The sequence below is a fragment of the Oncorhynchus mykiss genome, chromosome 23, assembly GCF_013265735.2.
Source record: "Oncorhynchus mykiss isolate Arlee chromosome 23, USDA_OmykA_1.1, whole genome shotgun sequence".
NCBI classification, from domain to species: Eukaryota; Metazoa; Chordata; class Actinopteri; order Salmoniformes; family Salmonidae; genus Oncorhynchus; species Oncorhynchus mykiss.
Window position 1 is genome coordinate 1,533,348 of NC_048587.1, and position 19,772 is coordinate 1,553,119.

Sequence of the window (19,772 nt, forward strand, 5' to 3'; positions counted from 1 at the left end):
ATAGTGGTTAAAACCCCATAGTGGTTAAAACCCCATAGTGGTTAACAAGGCTCTCCTAAATGTCAAGGCCTTCAGAGGAAACTGTTCTGTAATCAGTCCATCAGCACGATCCCTTCATGTCATGTCAAGGCCTTCTGAGGAAACTGTTCTGTAATCAGTCCATCAGCGTAGGATCCCTTCATGTCATGCCAAGGCCTTTAGTAGAAACTGTTCTGTAATCAGTCCATCAGCGTAGGATAAAGACAGGTTGTGGGTAGCTAGAGAGGCTGTCTGACTAAAGACAGGTTGCGGGTAGCTAGAGAGGTAGTCTGACTAAAGACAGGTTGTGGGTAGCTAGAGAGGTAGTCTGACTAAAGACAGGTTGTGGGTAGCTAGAGAGGCTGTCTGACTAAAGACAGGTTGCGGGTAGCTAGAGAGGCTGTCTGACTAAAGACAGGTTGCGGGTAGCTAGATAGTATTTATAACATCTCCTGCTGAAGTAGAGGTCAAGAGGGGGAAGTAAAGGCCAAAAATACATCTTGAAACCAGACCCACCCTGGAGTTATAACCCTGTTATAACAGCTGGGAGTTAGGTGGGGTCATGTAGCTCTGTTATAACAGCTGGGAGTTAGGTGGGGTCATGTAGCTCTGTTATAACAGCTGGGAGTTAGGTGGGGTCATGTAGCTCTGTTATAACAGCTGGGAGTTAGGTGGGGTCATGTAGCTCTGTTATAACAGCTGGGAGTTAGGGGGGTCATGTAGCTCTGTTATAACAGCTGGGAGTTAGGTGGGGTCATGTAGCTCTGTTCAGACAGCTGGGAGTTAGGTGGGGTCATGTAGCTCTGTTCAGACAGCTGGGAGTTAGGTGGGGTCATGTAGCTCGTTATAACAGCTGGGAGTTAGGTGGGGTCATGTAGCTCTGTTCAGACAGCTGGGAGTTAGGTGGGGTCATGTAGCTCTGTTATAACAGCTGGGAGTTAGGTGGGGTCATGTAGCTCTGTTATAACAGCTGGGAGTTAGGTGGGGTCATGTAGCTCTGTTATAACAGCTGGGAGTTAGGTGGGGTCATGTAGCTCTGTTCAGACAGCTGGGAGTTAGGTGGGGTCATGTAGCTCTGTTATAACAGCTGGGAGTTAGGTGGGGTCATGTAGCTCTGTTCAGACAGCTGGGAGTTAGGTGGGGTCATGTAGCTCTGTTATAACAGCTGGGAGTTAGGTGGGGTCATGTAGCTCTGTTATAACAGCTGGGAGTTAGGTGGGGTCATGTAGCTCTGTTATAACAGCTGGGAGTTAGGTGGGGTCATGTAGCTCTGTTATAACAGCTGGGAGTTAGGTGGGGTCATGTAGCTCTGTTATAACAGCTGGGAGTTAGGTGGGGTCATGTAGCTCTGTTCAGACAGCTGGGAGTTAGGTGGGGTCATGTAGCTCTGTTATAACAGCTGGGAGTTAGGTGGGGTCATGTAGCTCTGTTATAACAGCTGGGAGTTAGGTGGGGTCATGTAGCTCTGTTATAACAGCTGGGAGTTAGGTGGGGTCATGTAGCTCTGTTATAACAGCTGGGAGTTAGGTGGGGTCATGTAGCTCTGTTCAGACAGCTGGGAGTTAGGTGGGGTCATGTAGCTCTGTTATAACAGCTGGGAGTTAGGTGGGGTCATGTAGCTCTGTTCAGACAGCTGGGAGTTAGGTGGGGTCATGTAGCTCTGTTCAGACAGCTGGGAGTTAGGTGGGGTCATGTAGCTCTGTTATAACAGCTGGGAGTTAGGTGGGGTCATGTAGCTCTGTTCAGACAGCTGGGAGTTAGGTGGGGTCATGTAGCTCTGTTCAGACAGCTGGGAGTTAGGTGGGGTCATGTAGCTCTGTTCAGACAGCTGGGAGTTAGGTGGGGTCATGTAGCTCTGTTATAACAGCTGGGAGTTAGGTGGGGTCATGTAGCTCTGTTATAACAGCTGGGAGTTAGGTGGGGTCATGTAGCTCTGTTATAACAGCTGGGAGTTAGGTGGGGTCATGTAGCTCTGTTATAACAGCTGGGAGTTAGGTGGGGTCATGTAGCTCTGTTATAACAGCTGGGAGTTAGGTGGGGTCATTTAGGTCTGTTATAACAGCTGGGAGTTAGGTGGGGTCATGTAGCTCTGTTATAACAGCTGGGAGTTAGGTGGGGTCATGTAGCTCTGTTATAACAGCTGGGAGTTAGGTGGGGTCATGTAGCTCTGTTCAGACAGCTGGGAGTTAGGTGGGGTCATGTAGCTCTGTTATAACAGCTGGGAGTTAGGTGGGGTCATGTAGCTCTGTTCAGACAGCTGGGAGTTAGGTGGGGTCATGTAGCTCTGTTCAGACAGCTGGGAGTTAGGTGGGGTCATGTAGCTCTGTTCAGACAGCTGGGAGTTAGGTGGGGTCATGTAGCTCTGTTATAACAGCTGGGAGTTAGGTGGGGTCATGTAGCTCTGTTATAACAGCTGGGAGTTAGGTGGGGTCATGTAGCTCTGTTATAACAGCTGGGAGTTAGGTGGGGTCATGTAGCTCTGTTATAACAGCTGGGAGTTAGGTGGGGTCATGTAGCTCTGTTATAACAGCTGGGAGTTAGGTGGGGTCATGTAGCTCTGTTATAACAGCTGGGAGTTAGGTGGGGTCATGTAGCTCTGTTATAACAGCTGGGAGTTAGGTGGGGTCATGTAGCTCTGTTCAGACAGCTGGGAGTTAGGTGGGGTCATGTAGCTCTGTTATAACAGCTGGGAGTTAGGTGGGGTCATGTAGCTCTGTTCAGACAGCTGGGAGTTAGGTGGGGTCATGTAGCTCTGTTATAACAGCTGGGAGTTAGGTGGGGTCATGTAGCTCTGTTCAGACAGCTGGGAGTTAGGTGGGGTCATGTAGCTCTGTTCAGACAGCTGGGAGTTAGGTGGGGTCATGTAGCTCTGTTATAACAGCTGGGAGTTAGGTGGGGTCATGTAGCTCTGTTCAGACAGCTGGGAGTTAGGTGGGGTCATGTAGCTCTGTTCAGACAGCTGGGAGTTAGGTGGGGTCATGTAGCTCGTTATAACAGCTGGGAGTTAGGTGGGGTCATGTAGCTCTGTTCAGACAGCTGGGAGTTAGGTGGGGTCATGTAGCTCTGTTATAACAGCTGGGAGTTAGGTGGGGTCATGTAGCTCTGTTATAACAGCTGGGAGTTAGGTGGGGTCATGTCGCTCTGTTATAACAGCTGGGAGTTAGGTGGGGTCATGTAGCTCTGTTCAGACAGCTGGGAGTTAGGTGGGGTCATGTAGCTCTGTTATAACAGCTGGGAGTTAGGTGGGGTCATGTAGCTCTGTTCAGACAGCTGGGAGTTAGGTGGGGTCATGTAGCTCTGTTATAACAGCTGGGAGTTAGGTGGGGTCATGTAGCTCTGTTATAACAGCTGGGAGTTAGGTGGGGTCATGTAGCTCTGTTATAACAGCTGGGAGTTAGGTGGGGTCATGTAGCTCTGTTATAACAGCTGGGAGTTAGGTGGGGTCATGTAGCTCTGTTATAACAGCTGGGAGTTAGGGGGGTCATGTAGCTCTGTTATAACAGCTGGGAGTTAGGTGGGGTCATGTAGCTCTGTTCAGACAGCTGGGAGTTAGGTGGGGTCATGTAGCTCTGTTCAGACAGCTGGGAGTTAGGTGGGGTCATGTAGCTCGTTATAACAGCTGGGAGTTAGGTGGGGTCATGTAGCTCTGTTCAGACAGCTGGGAGTTAGGTGGGGTCATGTAGCTCTGTTATAACAGCTGGGAGTTAGGTGGGGTCATGTAGCTCTGTTATAACAGCTGGGAGTTAGGTGGGGTCATGTAGCTCTGTTATAACAGCTGGGAGTTAGGTGGGGTCATGTAGCTCTGTTCAGACAGCTGGGAGTTAGGTGGGGTCATGTAGCTCTGTTATAACAGCTGGGAGTTAGGTGGGGTCATGTAGCTCTGTTCAGACAGCTGGGAGTTAGGTGGGGTCATGTAGCTCTGTTATAACAGCTGGGAGTTAGGTGGGGTCATGTAGCTCTGTTATAACAGCTGGGAGTTAGGTGGGGTCATGTAGCTCTGTTATAACAGCTGGGAGTTAGGTGGGGTCATGTAGCTCTGTTATAACAGCTGGGAGTTAGGTGGGGTCATGTAGCTCTGTTATAACAGCTGGGAGTTAGGTGGGGTCATGTAGCTCTGTTCAGACAGCTGGGAGTTAGGTGGGGTCATGTAGCTCTGTTATAACAGCTGGGAGTTAGGTGGGGTCATGTAGCTCTGTTATAACAGCTGGGAGTTAGGTGGGGTCATGTAGCTCTGTTATAACAGCTGGGAGTTAGGTGGGGTCATGTAGCTCTGTTATAACAGCTGGGAGTTAGGTGGGGTCATGTAGCTCTGTTATAACAGCTGGGAGTTAGGTGGGGTCATGTAGCTCTGTTCAGACAGCTGGGAGTTAGGTGGGGTCATGTAGCTCTGTTATAACAGCTGGGAGTTAGGTGGGGTCATGTAGCTCTGTTCAGACAGCTGGGAGTTAGGTGGGGTCATGTAGCTCTGTTCAGACAGCTGGGAGTTAGGTGGGGTCATGTAGCTCTGTTATAACAGCTGGGAGTTAGGTGGGGTCATGTAGCTCTGTTCAGACAGCTGGGAGTTAGGTGGGGTCATGTAGCTCTGTTCAGACAGCTGGGAGTTAGGTGGGGTCATGTAGCTCTGTTCAGACAGCTGGGAGTTAGGTGGGGTCATGTAGCTCTGTTATAACAGCTGGGAGTTAGGTGGGGTCATGTAGCTCTGTTATAACAGCTGGGAGTTAGGTGGGGTCATGTAGCTCTGTTATAACAGCTGGGAGTTAGGTGGGGTCATGTAGCTCTGTTATAACAGCTGGGAGTTAGGTGGGGTCATGTAGCTCTGTTCAGACAGCTGGGAGTTAGGTGGGGTCATGTAGCTCTGTTATAACAGCTGGGAGTTAGGTGGGGTCATGTAGCTCTGTTCAGACAGCTGGGAGTTAGGTGGGGTCATGTAGCTCTGTTCAGACAGCTGGGAGTTAGGTGGGGTCATGTAGCTCTGTTATAACAGCTGGGAGTTAGGTGGGGTCATGTAGCTCTGTTCAGACAGCTGGGAGTTAGGTGGGGTCATGTAGCTCTGTTCAGACAGCTGGGAGTTAGGTGGGGTCATGTAGCTCTGTTCAGACAGCTTGGAGTTAGGTGGGGTCATGTAGCTCTGTTATAACAGCTGGGAGTTAGGTGGGGTCATGTAGCTCTGTTATAACAGCTGGGAGTTAGGTGGGGTCATGTAGCTCTGTTATAACAGCTGGGAGTTAGGTGGGGTCATGTAGCTCTGTTATAACAGCTGGGAGTTAGGTGGGGTCATGTAGCTCTGTTATAACAGCTGGGAGTTAGGTGGGGTCATGTAGCTCTGTTATAACAGCTGGGAGTTAGGTGGGGTCATGTAGCTCTGTTATAACAGCTGGGAGTTAGGTGGGGTCATGTAGCTCTGTTCAGACAGCTGGGAGTTAGGTGGGGTCATGTAGCTCTGTTATAACAGCTGGGAGTTAGGTGGGGTCATGTAGCTCTGTTCAGACAGCTGGGAGTTAGGTGGGGTCATGTAGCTCTGTTATAACAGCTGGGAGTTAGGTGGGGTCATGTAGCTCTGTTCAGACAGCTGGGAGTTAGGTGGGGTCATGTAGCTCTGTTCAGACAGCTGGGAGTTAGGTGGGGTCATGTAGCTCTGTTCAGACAGCTGGGAGTTAGGTGGGGTCATGTAGCTCTGTTCAGACAGCTGGGAGTTAGGTGGGGTCATGTAGCTCTGTTCAGACAGCTGGGAGTTAGGTGGGGTCATGTAGCTCTGTTCAGACAGCTGGGAGTTAGGTGGGGTCATGTAGCTCTGTTCAGACAGCTGGGAGTTAGGTGGGGTCATGTAGCTCTGTTATAACAGCTGAGAGTTAGGTGGGGTCATGTAGCTCTGTTCAGACAGCTGGGAGTTAGGTGGGGTCATGTAGCTCTGTTCAGACAGCTGGGAGTTAGGTGGGGTCATGTAGCTCTGTTATAACAGCTGGGAGTTAGGTGGGGTCATGTAGCTCTGTTCAGACAGCTGGGAGTTAGGTGGGGTCATGTAGCTCTGTTCAGACAGCTGGGAGTTAGGTGGGGTCATGTAGCTCTGTTCAGACAGCTGGGAGTTAGGTGGGGTCATGTAGCTCTGTTCAGACAGCTGGGAGTTAGGTGGGGTCATGTAGCTCTGTTCAGACAGCTGGGAGTTAGGTGGGGTCATGTAGCTCTGTTCAGACAGCTGGGAGTTAGGTGGGGTCATGTAGCTCTGTTCAGACAGCTGGAAGTTAGGTGGGGTCATGTAGCTCTGTTCAGACAGCTGGGAGTTAGGTGGGGTCATGTAGCTCTGTTCAGACAGCTGGGAGTTAGGTGGGGTCATGTAGCTCTGTTATAACAGCTGAGAGTTAGGTGGGGTCATGTAGCTCTGTTCAGACAGCTGGGAGTTAGGTGGGGTCATGTAGCTCTGTTCAGACAGCTGGGAGTTAGGTGGGGTCATGTAGCTCTGTTATAACAGCTGGGAGTTAGGTGGGGTCATGTAGCTCTGTTCAGACAGCTGGGAGTTAGGTGGGGTCATGTAGCTCTGTTCAGACAGCTGGGAGTTAGGTGGGGTCATGTAGCTCTGTTATAACAGCTGGGAGTTAGGTGGGGTCATGTAGCTCTGTTCAGACAGCTGGGAGTTAGGTGGGGTCATGTAGCTCTGTTCAGACAGCTGGGAGTTAGGTGGGGTCATGTAGCTCTGATGTAACAAGCATTTCGCTACACTCGCATTAACATCTGCTAAACACGTGTATGTAACCAATCAAATTTGATTTGACAGTGAACTATATCGTGTTATGCTTGACAACAATGGTGAAAACCAGACTAGGGAAACTCACCAGGCATGATGCTGCTACCAGGCTCGTTCTCAGGCAGACAGAGTTCTCCCAGGCCAGAGCGGGGCCCGGACCCCAGGAAGCGGATATCATTGGCGATCTTCATCATACTGACGGCCACCGTGTTCAACGCGCCGCTCAGCTCCACCAGAGCATCGTGGGCCGCCAGAGCCTCAAATTTGTTGGGAGCAGTCACGAAAGGCAGACCTGGAGACAGGATGTGACATCATGTAGACAGGTTTTGATAAAAACAGAAACAATTCAAGGTTGACAGAGTATATAATGTCTGACTTATGATAACAGCTGGGAGGGTAAAATGTAGCCATAACACCACAATGCAAACCCTCTGACAGAACCACGTGACTTGGTGTACAGAGAAAACAGGAGAGGACCTAGTGCAGAGCCCTGGGGGACACCAGTAGTGAGACATTAAAGAGGACCTAGTACAGAGCCCTGGGGGACACCAGTAGTGAGACATTAAAGAGGACCTAGTGCAGAGCCCTGGGGGACACCAGTAGTGAGACATTAAAGAGAACCTAGTGCAGAGCCCTGGGGGACACCAGTAGTGAGAAAACGTGGACCAGACATGACTATGATAACCATTATGAAATGCATGTGTGTGTGTGTGTGTATGTACTGTATGTATGTGTGTGTGTGTGTGTGTACCCTCCTGTACCTGTGAGAGAGGCGACAGTAGCTGCTACTTTCTCAGCGAAGCCGATGCGCGTGTTGAGGCCCGTGCCCACGGCAGTACCTCCTGCTGCCAGCTCATATATTCTGGGCATGGCCGTCTTCACTCGCTCTATACTGTACTTTACCTGCTGCACATACCCACCGAACTCCTGTAAAACCAAGAGAAACAGGACAGTTGGTCGGCTGGTAGAAATACATTTTAAATGGCTCATTAGGACAGTTGGTCGACTGGTAGAAATACATTTTAAATGGCTCATTAGGACAGTTGGACGACTGGTAGAAATACATTTTAAATGGCTCATTAGGACAGTTGGTCGACTGGTAGAAATACATTTTAAATGGCTCATTAGGACAGTTGGTCGACTGGTAGAAATACATTTTAAATGGCTCATTAGGACAGTTGGTCGACTGGTAGAAATACATTTTAAATGGCTCATTAGGACAGTTGGTCGACTGGTAGAAATACATTTTAAATGGCTCATTAGGACAGTCGACTGGTAGAAATACATTTTAAATGGCTCATTAGGACAGTTGGTCGACTGGTAGAAATACATTTTAAATGGCTCATTAGGACAGTTGGTCGACTGGTAGAAATACATTTTAAATGGCTCATTAGGACAGTTGGTCGACTGGTAGAAATACATTTTAAATGGCTCATTAGGACAGTTGGTCGACTGGTAGAAATACATTTTAAATGGCTCATTGGGACAGTTGGTCGACTGGTAGAAATACATTTTAAATGGCTCATTAGGACAGTTGGTCGGCTGGTAGAAATACATTTTAAATGGCTCATTGGGACAGTTGGTCGACTGGTAGAAATACATTTTAAATGGCTCATTAGGACAGTTGGTCGACTGGTAGAAATACATTTTAAATGGCTCATTAGGACAGTTGGTCGACTAGTAGAAATACATTTTAAATGGCTCATTAGGACAGTTGGTCGACTGGTAGAAATACATTTTAAATGGCTCATTAGGACAGTCGACTGGTAGAAATACATTTTAAATGGCTCATTAGGACAGTTGGTCGACTGGTAGAAATACATTTTAAATGGCTCATTGGGACAGTTGGTCGACTGGTAGAAATACATTTTAAATGGCTCATTAGGACAGTTGGTCGACTGGTAGAAATACATTTTAAATGGCTCATTAGGACAGTCGACTGGTAGAAATACATTTTAAATGGCTCATTAGGACAGTTGGTCGACTGGTAGAAATACATTTTAAATGGCTCATTGGGACAGTTGGTCGACTAGTAGAAATACATTTTAAATGGCTCATTAGGACAGTTGGTCGACTGGTAGAAAACATTTTAAATGGCTCATTAGGACAGTCGACTGGTAGAAATACATTTTAAATGGCTCATTAGGACAGTTGGTCGACTGGTAGAAATACATTTTAAATGGCTCATTGGGACAGTTGGTCGACTGGTAGAAATACATTTTAAATGGCTCATTAGGACAGTTGGTCGGCTGGTAGAAATACATTTTAAATGGCTCATTGGGACAGTTGGTCAACTGGTAGAAATACATTTTAAATGGCTCATTGGGACAGTTGGTCGACTGGTAGAAATACATTTTAAATGGCTCATTAGGACAGTTGGTCGACTGGTAGAAATACATTTTAAATGGCTCATTGGGACAGTTGGTCGACTGGTAGAAATACATTTTAAATGGCTCATTAGGACAGTTGGTCGACTGGTAGAAATACATTTTAAATGGCTCATTAGGACAGTTGGTCGACTGGTAGAAATACATTTTAAATGGCTCATTAGGACAGTTGATCGACTGGTAGAAATACATTTTAAATGGCTCATTAGGACAGTCGACTGGTAGAAATACATTTTAAATGGCTCATTAGGACAGTTGGTCGACTGGTAGAAATACATTTTAAATGGCTCATTAGGACAGTCGGTCGACTGGTAGAAATACATTTTAAATGGCTCATTAGGACAGTCGGTCGACTGGTAGAAATACATTTTAAATGGCTCATTAGGACAGTTGGTCGACTGGTAGAAATACATTTTAAATGGCTCATTGGGACAGTTGGTCGACTGGTAGAAATACATTTTAAATGGCTCATTAGGACAGTTGGTCGACTGGTAGAAATACATTTTAAATGGCTCATTAGGACAGTTGGTCGACTGGTAGAAATACATTTTAAATGGCTCATTAGGACAGTAGGTTAACTGGTAGAAATACATTTTAAATGGCTCATTAGGACAGTTGGTCGACTGGTAGAAATACATTTTAAATGGCTCATTAGGACAGTTGGTCGACTGGTAGAAATACATTTTAAATGGCTCATTAGGACAGTTGGTCGACTGGTAGAAATACATTTTAAATGGCTCATTGGGACAGTTGGTCGACTGGTAGAAATACATTTTAAATGGCTCATTGGGACAGTTGGTCGACTGGTAGAAATACATTTTAAATGGCTCATTGGGACAGTAGGTCGACTGGTAGAAATACATTTTAAATGGCTCATTAGGACAGTTGGTCGACTGGTAGAAATACATTTTAAATGGCTCATTAGGACAGTTGGTCGACTGGTAGAAATACATTTTAAATGGCTCATTAGGACAGTTGGTCGACTGGTAGAAATACATTTTAAATGGCTCATTAGGACAGTAGGTTAACTGGTAGAAATACATTTTAAATGGCTCATTAGGACAGTTGGTCGACTGGTAGAAATACATTTTAAATGGCTCATTAGGACAGTTGGTCGACTGGTAGAAATACATTTTAAATGGCTCATTAGGACAGTTTGATATCTAGCAGACTAGTATGTTACCACACTAGTGTTGCACGTACAGTACACCGAGACATCTGCACTTTTCCAATACAACACGAAAAACGGGTCGGTACAAAATGTTTGGAACTTTCGTTTCTTCTATCAAAAAAGTGTCACGTTTGGAAAAAAAAGTAAATGCTTTGAAATGAATTAAATTTGTCCAAGTTTATCATAAACCATCAACAGTTTTTCATATTCCCTGCAACTTCCTCAGAAGACAACGGCAAGGGAATGCCCGTCTGTGTGCTAATGCTAATGACAACCGTCTGCTGGTGTCTGGAAAGGCTAATGAGGCGATAATGCTAATGACAACCGTCTGCTGGTGTCTGGAAAGGCTAATGAGGCGATAATGCTAATTAATGACAACCGTCTGCTGGTATCTGGAAAGGCTAATGAGGCGATAATGCTAATGACAACCGTCTGCTGGTATCTGGAAAGGCTAATGAGGCGATAATGCTAATGACAACCGTCTGCTGGTATCTGGAAAGGCTAATGAGGCGATAATGCTAATGACAACCGTCTGCTGGTAGCTGGAAAGGCTAATGAGGCGATAATGCTAATGACAACCGTCTGCTGGTATCTGGAAAGGCTAATGAGGCGATAATGCTAATGACAACCGTCTGCTGGTATCTGGAAAGGCTAATGAGGCGATAATGCTAATGACAACCGTCTGCTGGTATCTGGAAAGGCTAATGAGGCGATAATGCTAATGACAACCGTCTTCTGGTATCTGGAAAGGCTAATGAGGCGATAATGCTAATGACAACCGTCTGCTGGTGTCTGGAAAGGCTAATGAGGCGATAATGCTAATTAATGACAACCGTCTGCTGGTAGCTGGAAAGGCTAATGAGGCGATAATGCTAATGACAACCGTCTGCTGGTATCTGGAAAGGCTAATGAGGCGATAATGCTAATGACAACCGTCTGCTGGTATCTGGAAAGGCTAATGAGGCGATAATGCTAATGACAACCGTCTTCTGGTATCTGGAAAGGCTAATGAGGCGATAATGCTAATGACAACCGTCTGCTGGTGTCTGGAAAGGCTAATGAGGCGATAATGCTAATTAATGACAACCGTCTGCTGGTAGCTGGAAAGGCGATAATGCTAATGACAACCGTCTGCTGGTGTCTGGAAAGGCTAATGAGGCGATAATGCTAATTAATGACAACCGTCTGCTGGTAGCTGGAAAGGCTAATGAGGCGATAATGCTAATGACAACCGTCTGCTGGTATCTGGAAAGGCTAATGAGGCGATAATGCTAATGACAACCGTCTTCTGGTAGTTGGAAAGGCTAATGAGGCGATAATGCTAATGACAATCGTCTGCTGGTAGCTGGAAAGGCTTTCCCAAAAACCTTCTCAATTAAAAGTTTACTACAAAGTAGCCCATGCCTACCTGGCAGAATGGCATCATGATTATTTACATCAATCCAGTGGCCATTTGTTCAGTAAAACTAAATACAGTGGGACTGAGAGCGAAACGCTTCTTTCTCTGCCATGTTATCATTTACGGTGTCGAGTATCGTGATTCTAAAACTGGTATCGTGACAACAACATATCACAGAGACGGGCACAAAGATTATCACGACATGACACTGGCCACAGCTGAATGAATCAATTAGCAACGTGATCATGATCATTAGAGACGCTGTCTTCAGTAATCCCCCGAGACAACAGCACGGAGCTTTAAACAGCATCCTACAACATGAACACCTTATGAGGTGTGTCTATGTCCTGCCCCTGTCCCAGAGACAACGGCACAGCGTCCTGCCCCTGTCCCAGAGACAACGGCACAGCGTCCTGCTCCTGTCCCAGAGACAACGGCACAGCGTCCTGCCCCTGTCCCAGAGACAACGGCACAGCATCCTGCTCCTGTCCCAGAGACAACGGCACAGCGTCCTGTACCTGTCCCAGAGACAACGGCACAGCGTCCTGCTCCTGTCCCAGAGACAACGGCACAGCGTCCTGCTCCTGTCCCAGAGACAACGGCACAGCGTCCTGCTCCTGTCCCAGAGACAACGGCACAGCGTCCTGCTCCTGTCCCAGAGACAACGGCACAGCGTCCTGCTCCTGTCCCAGAGACAACGGCACAGCGTCCTGCCCCTGTCCCAGAGACAACGGCACAGCGTCCTGCTCCTGTCCCAGAGACAACGGCACAGCGTCCTGCTCCTGTCCCAGAGACAACGGCACAGCGTCCTGCTCCTGTCCCAGAGACAACGGCACAGCGTCCTGTACCTGTCCCAGAGACAACGGCACAGCGTCCTGTACCTGTCCCAGAGACAACGGCACAGCGTCCTGCTCCTGTCCCAGAGACAACGGCACAGCGTCCTGCCCCTGTCCCAGAGACAACGGCACAGCGTCCTGCCCCTGTCCCAGAGACAACGGCACAGCGTCCTGCTCCTGTCCCAGAGACAACGGCACAGCGTCCTGCCCCTGTCCCAGAGACAACGGCACAGCGTCCTGCCCCTGTCCCAGAGACAACGGCACAGCGTCCTGCCCCTGTCCCAGAGACAACGGCACAGCGTCCTGCTCCTGTCCCAGAGACAACGGCACAGCGTCCTGCCCCTGTCCCAGAGACAACGGCACAGCGTCCTGCTCCTGTCCCAGAGACAACGGCACAGCGTCCTGCCCCTGTCCCAGAGACAACGGCACAGCGTCCTGCTCCTGTCCCAGAGACAACGGCACAGCGTCCTGCCCCTGTCCCAGAGACAACGGCACAGCGTCCTGCCCCTGTCCCAGAGACAACGGCACAGCGTCCTGCCCCTGTCCCAGAGACAACGGCACAGCGTCCTGCCCCTGTCCCAGAGACAACGGCACAGCGTCCTGCTCCTGTCCCAGAGACAACGGCACAGCGTCCTGCCCCTGTCCCAGAGACAACGGCACAGTGTCCTGCTCCTGTCCCAGAGACAACGGCACAGCGTCCTGCTCCTGTCCCAGAGACAACGGCACAGCGTCCTGCCCCTGTCCCAGAGACAAGAGCACAGCGTCCTGTACCTGTCCCAGAGACAACGGCACAGTGTCCTGCTCCTGTCCCAGAGACAACGGCACAGCGTCCTGCTCCTGTCCCAGAGACAACGGCACAGCGTCCTGCCCCTGTCCCAGAGACAACGGCACAGCGTCCTGCTCCTGTCCCAGAGACAACGGCACAGCGTCCTGTACCTGTCCCAGAGACAACGGCACAGCGTCCTGCTCCTGTCCCAGAGACAACGGCACAGCATCCTGCTCCTGTCCCAGAGACAACGGCACAGCGTCCTGTACCTGTCCCAGAGACAACGGCACAGCGTCCTGTACCTGTCCCAGAGACAAGAGCACAGCGTCCTGTACCTGTCCCAGAGACAACGGCACAGCGTCCTGCTCCTGTCCCAGAGACAAGAGCACAGCGTCCTGTACCTGTCCCAGAGACAAGAGCACAGCGTCCTGCCCCTGTCCCAGAGACAACGGCACAGCATCCTGTACCTGTCCCAGAGACAAGAGCACAGCGTCCTGTACCTGTCCCAGAGACAACGGCACAGCGTCCTGCTCCTGTCCCAGAGACAACGGCACAGCGTCCTGTACCTGTCCCAGAGACAACGGCACAGCGTCCTGTACCTGTCCCAGAGACAACGGCACAGCGTCCTGTACCTGTCCCAGAGACAACGGCACAGCGTCCTGCTCCTGTCCCAGAGACAACGGCACAGCGTCCTGCCCCTGTCCCAGAGACAACGGCACAGCGTCCTGTACCTGTCCCAGAGACAACGGCACAGCGTCCTGCTCCTGTCCCAGAGACAACGGCACAGCGTCCTGCCCCTGTCCCAGAGACAACAGCACAGCGTCCTGTACCTGTCCCAGAGACAACGGCACAGCGTCCTGCTCCTGTCCCAGAGACAACGGCACAGCGTCCTGTACCTGTCCCAGAGACAACGGCACAGCGTCCTGTACCTGTCCCAGAGACAACGGCACAGCGTCCTGCTCCTGTCCCAGAGACAACGGCACAGCGTCCTGTACCTGTCCCAGAGACAACAGCACAGCGTCCTGTACCTGTCCCAGAGACAACGGCACAGCGTCCTGCTCCTGTCCCAGAGACAACGGCACAGCGTCCTGCACCTGTCCCAGAGACAACAGCACAGCGTCCTGCACCTGTCCCAGAGACAACAGCACAGCGTCCTGTACCTGTCCCAGAGACAACGGCACAGAGTCCTGTACCTGTCCCAGAGACAACGGCACAGCGTCCTGTACCTGTCCCAGAGACAACGGCACAGCGTCCTGTACCTGTCCCAGAGACAACGGCACAGCGTCCTGCTCCTGTCCCAGAGACAACGGCACAGCATCCTGTACCTGTCCCAGAGACAAGAGCACAGCGTCCTGCCCCTGTCCCAGAGACAACGGCACAGCGTCCTGCCCCTGTCCCAGAGACAACGGCACAGCGTCCTGCCCCTGTCCCAGAGACAACGGCACAGCGTCCTGCCCCTGTCCCAGAGACAACGGCACAGCGTCCTGCTCCTGTCCCAGAGACAACGGCACAGCGTCCTGCTCCTGTCCCAGAGACAACGGCACAGCGTCCTGTACCTGTCCCAGAGACAACGGCACAGAGTCCTGTACCTGTCCCAGAGACAACGGCACAGCGTCCTGTACCTGTCCCAGAGACAACAGCACAGCGTCCTGCCCCTGTCCCAGAGACAACAGCACAGCGTACTGTACCTGTCCTAGAGAAAACGGCACAACGTCCTGTGTGTGTGTGTACTGTACCTGTCCCAGAGACAACGGCACAGCGTCCTGTGTGTGTGTGCGTCCGATCTTGATGATGTCTTTAAACTCCACAGCCTTGGCGTGCAGGGCGTCGTGGAGGTGTTGTAGACCGGGCAGCAGAACCTCGTGGACCTCTTTGGCTGCTGCGATGTGCATGGCTGTGGGGAACGTATCGTTGGAGCTCTGCAAGAGCAGACAAGAGGTCAACTACAGGTCCATTCAAATACTCTGAAAGACCCAACTATTTACATTAAATACAGATTAATAGATATTTAAAAACTCTTTACCTGAGCTTATCAGATACCTATAAATACAAATACCCTCCTGAGGGCAAATGCTACAGTCTGTTACCCTCCTGAGGGCAAACGCTACAGTCTGTTACCCTCCTGAGGGCAAACGCTACAGTCTGTTACCCTCCTGAGGGCAAACGCTACAGTCTGTTACCCTCCTGAGGGCAAACGCTACAGTCTGTTACCCTCCTGAGGGCAAACGCTACAGTCTGTTACCCTCCTGAGGGCAAACGCTACAGTCTGTTACCCTCCTGAGGGCAAACGCTGCTGTCTGTTACCCTCCTGAGGGCAAACGCTACAGTCTGTTACCCTCCTGAGGGCAAACGCTACAGTCTATTACCCTCCTGAGGGCAAACGCTACAGTCTGTTACCCTTGTGAGGGTCCAAATAAAACTAGCTACTTCTATCTGGGTGAAAAACTGTTTATTTCCTTCTTCAACATTTAGTATGAAATGAGAAAGCGTTTCTGAATGGTTAGCCTACCTGGCTTTTGTTGACGTGGTCGTTGGGGTGAACAGGGTCCTTGCTCCCCAGCTTCCCTCCGAGGATCTCGATGGCCCTGTTGCTGATCACCTCGTTGACGTTCATGTTGGACTGAGTTCCTGACCCGGTCTGCCACACCACCAGAGGAAAATGGTCATCCAGCTTACCAGCTGCCACCTGGTGAAGGAACATGGACATCAGACCAGAGAGGTCAACATGGACATCAGACCAGAGAGGTCAACATGGACATCAGACCAGAGAGGTCAACATGGACATCAGACCAGAGAGACATCAGACCAGAGAGGTCAACATGGACATCAGACCAGAGAGGTCAACATGCCTTAGTCTGGTCCAAGGAATATGGACATCAAACCTGAGGAGGCCAACATGCCTTAGCCTGGTCCAAGGAATATGGACATCAGACCAGAGAGGCCAACATGGACATCAGACCAGGGAGGCCAACATGCCTTAGTCTGGTCCAAGGAATATGGACATCAGACCAGGGAGGCCAATATGCCTTAGTCTGGTCCAAGGAATATGGACATCAGAACAGAGAGGCCAACATGCCTTAGTCTGGTCCAAGGAATATGGACATCAGACCAGGGAGGCCAACATGCCTTAGTCTGGTCCAAGGAATATGGACATCAGACCAGGGAGGCCAACATGGACATCAGACCAGGGAGGCCAACATGGACATCAGACCAGGGAGGTCAACATGCCTTAGTCTGGTCCAAGGAATATGGACATCAGACCAGGGAGGCCAACATGGACATCAGACCAGGGAGGTCAACATGCCTTAGTCTGGTCCAAGGAATATGGACATCAGACCAGGGAGGCCAACATGGACATCAGACCAGGGAGGCCAACATGCCTTAGTCTGGCCCAATGTTACATTTAGGTAATTAACATTTAGGTAATGTAACATTTGGGTAATTAAATTGTTCAGTATTGTACCAAGGCCGGTACCAAGGCCAAGACGGGTACCGAGGCCAAGACCAGTACCAAGGCCGGTACAGAAGGCCAAGGCCGGTACCAAGGCGGGTGCCAAGGCCAAGACCGGTACCAAGGCCAAGGCCGGTACAGAAGGCCAAGGCCGGTACCAAGGCCAAGACCGGTACCAAGGCCAAGACCGGTACCAAGGCCAAGACCGGTACCAAGGCCCGTACCAAGACCGGTACCAAGGCCAAGACGGGTACCAAGGCCAGTACCAAGACCGGTACCAAGGTCAGTACCAAGGCCAAGACCGGTATCAAGGCCAGTACCAAGGCCAAGACCGGTACCAAGGCCAGTACCAAGGCCAAGACCGGTACCAAGGCATTCATCAGTAGAATGAGGCACCATGGCTAAATGTAACTAGTAGGACTAATGTAGCTAGCGAATAGCTTGATCCCAGATCTGTTTGTGCCGTCTTGCCAACAACACAAACAGGTCTGGGACCAGGCTAGGTAGCAAGGTCTAGTGCTCTGCGTTTTGCTCTGTACTGTATCAAAAGCTATAGCTATTCTCTACAGCAGTGTTGCCTAATGTTAGAACAAGACAGGTACCCAGGCTGATCTGTCTAATCTGTGTTAGAACTAGACAGGTACCCAGGCTGAGCTGTCTAATCTGTGTTAGAACTAGACAGGTACCCAGGCTGATCTGTCTAATCTGAGTTAGAACTAGATAGGTACCCAGGCTGATCTGTCTAATCTGAGTTAGAACTAGATAGGTACCCAGGCTGATCTGTCTAATCTGTGTTAGAACTAGACAGGTACCCAGGCTGATCTGTCTAATCTGTGTTAGTAGACAGGTACCCAGGCTGATCTGTCTAATCGGTGTTAGAACTAGACAGGTACCCAGGCTGATCTGTCTAATCGGTGTTAGAACTAGACAGGTACCCAGGCTGATCTGTCTAATCTGTGTTAGAACTAGACAGGTACCCAGGCTGATCTGTCTAATCTGTGTTAGAACTAGACAGGTACCCAGGCTGATCTGTCTAATCTGTGTTAGAACTAGACAGGTACCCAGGCTGATTTGTCAAATCTGTGTTAGAACTAGACAGGTACCCAGGCTGATCTGTCTAATCTGTGACAGAACTAGACAGGTACCCAGGCTGATCTGTCTAATCTGTGTTAGTAGACAGGTACCCAGGCTGATCTGTCTAATCTGTGTTAGTAGACAGGTACCCAGGCTGATCTGCCTAATCTGTGTTAGTAGACAGGTACCCAGGCTGATCTGTCTAATCTGTGTTAGAACTAGATAGGTACCCAGGCTGATCTGTCTAATCTGTGTTAGTAGACAGGTACCCAGGCTGATCTGTCTAATCTGTGTTAGTAGACAGGTACCCAGGCTGATCTGCCTAATCTGTGTTAGTAGACAGGTACCCAGGCTGATCTGTCTAATCTGTGTTAGAACTAGATAGGTACCCAGGCTGATCTGTCTAATCTGTGTTAGTAGACAGGTACCCAGGCTGATCTGTCTAATCTGTGTTAGTAGACAGGTACCCAGGCTGATCTGTCTAATCTGTGTTAGAACCAGACAGGTACCCAGGCTGATCTGTCTAATCTGTGTTAGTAGACAGGTACCCAGGCTGATCTGTCTAATCTGTGTTAGTAGACAGGTACCCAGGCTGATCTGTCTAATCTGTGTTAGTAGACAGGTACCCAGTCTAATCTGTCACAACGTTGACAGTCATGCGACCCTCTCCTGTAGTGGTGTGGCTGTTCCCCCTGTATCAGGCACCTCATCAGCAGCCTGCACGATGGCATCAGCCAGCCTCGGGTCCAGTCCGTAGTCCTTGTTGACCTCTGCAGCAGCCCTCTTCAGAATCCCAAAGGCTTTGATCACCTGGATCTGTTGGACACCAAAGACAGTAGTGAGGACGTGTGGCGCTACGATGATTTCACTGATACACAACGATACGCTGATTACAGGAAGTAACCTTTAGTCTGATCTGAATCTGGGGGAAATAGGACAGGAAATTGTTGCAAGGATGTGTGTCCAATTTGTAGCGAGAGCTAGCTACAATGATCCCCCCGAGACATGGTGGGACGGGTGACCTACAGCCACAGGGATCCACAGCCGTGTCTCAGGGCTCAAGCTACACCTTGATAGATGAAGTAGCATCTAGTCTGAACTTACTGGCATTCTCTCCGACGGTCCTCCGATCTTGAAGTTCATGGTGGATCTGACTGTCTGAGCCCCATAATACTTGTCAACGGGCACCTTCAGCTCTCCGAAGGTGTCTGCCTCAATTCTGTACTCTGAAGACTGAACAACAACATCGAGACAGTCAAATAGCAAAGATGAAAAGTTAGTCTGGGTTACGACATGGTTATTTGGTTAGAGAGGCATAATCTCAACAACAACAATAAACTAGTAGCTAGCTATAGACTTGCTTTGTTGACATTTGAAAGCCAACCTCTGAACAACAGAACAGTTGTGTCTCAGGCTGACCTATCAGGTGTTTAGATACAGATCTCCTAGCTAATTGTAGGTAAACAAATCCCTACGCAGCCATTTGTACAGTGCACTGTGCCAGCGGTAGTGTTGGGATGCAGTTTGCCAAGTACCTCGACTCCTTCACAGAGTTTAGACTATTTTTACTTTAAGTACTTTACACCACTGAGCATAGCCAGTCCACTATGCATAATAAAAGACCATACTCAAAGGCGATTGAGCGAATGTGTTTAGTTTTGGAGTATAGGCCATACCAATGTACCAAAGACATCGTAAATCAGTTTGGTTTGATGTTTTATGCTCTATTCCACAGAGCCATGACTACATGGAACTCTATTCCACAGTACTACATAGAGCCATGACTACATGGAACTCTATTCCACAGTACTACATAGAGCCATGACTACATGGAACTCTATTCTACAGTACTACATAGAGACATGACTACATGGAACTCTATTCCACAGTACTACATAGAGCCATGACTACATGGAACTCTATTCCACAGA

General features: G+C 49.6%; 1 protein-coding gene across 3 annotated transcripts in view; it reads right to left on the reverse strand.

Moving 5' to 3' along the window:
- Nucleotides 1-19,772, reverse strand: part of LOC110515109 (fumarate hydratase, mitochondrial) — a 39,623-nt gene that overhangs the window by 15,841 nt on the left and 4,010 nt on the right. For 2 of the 3 annotated variants that reach the window (XM_036960021.1, XM_036960023.1), the window contains exons 2-7: nucleotides 18,946-19,074; nucleotides 18,547-18,657; nucleotides 15,826-16,002; nucleotides 15,053-15,235; nucleotides 7,519-7,684; nucleotides 6,846-7,049 (exon numbers count right to left, since the gene is read on the reverse strand). In XM_036960021.1, coding sequence (XP_036815916.1) covers nucleotides 6,846-7,049; nucleotides 7,519-7,684; nucleotides 15,053-15,235; nucleotides 15,826-16,002; nucleotides 18,547-18,657; nucleotides 18,946-19,074 — 970 coding nt within the window. Of the gene's footprint in view, nucleotides 1-6,845; nucleotides 7,050-7,518; nucleotides 7,685-14,443; nucleotides 14,471-15,052; nucleotides 15,236-15,825; nucleotides 16,003-18,546; nucleotides 18,658-18,945; nucleotides 19,075-19,772 lie in introns of all 3 variants that reach the window. The other variant, XM_036960022.1, reaches the window with a different exon arrangement.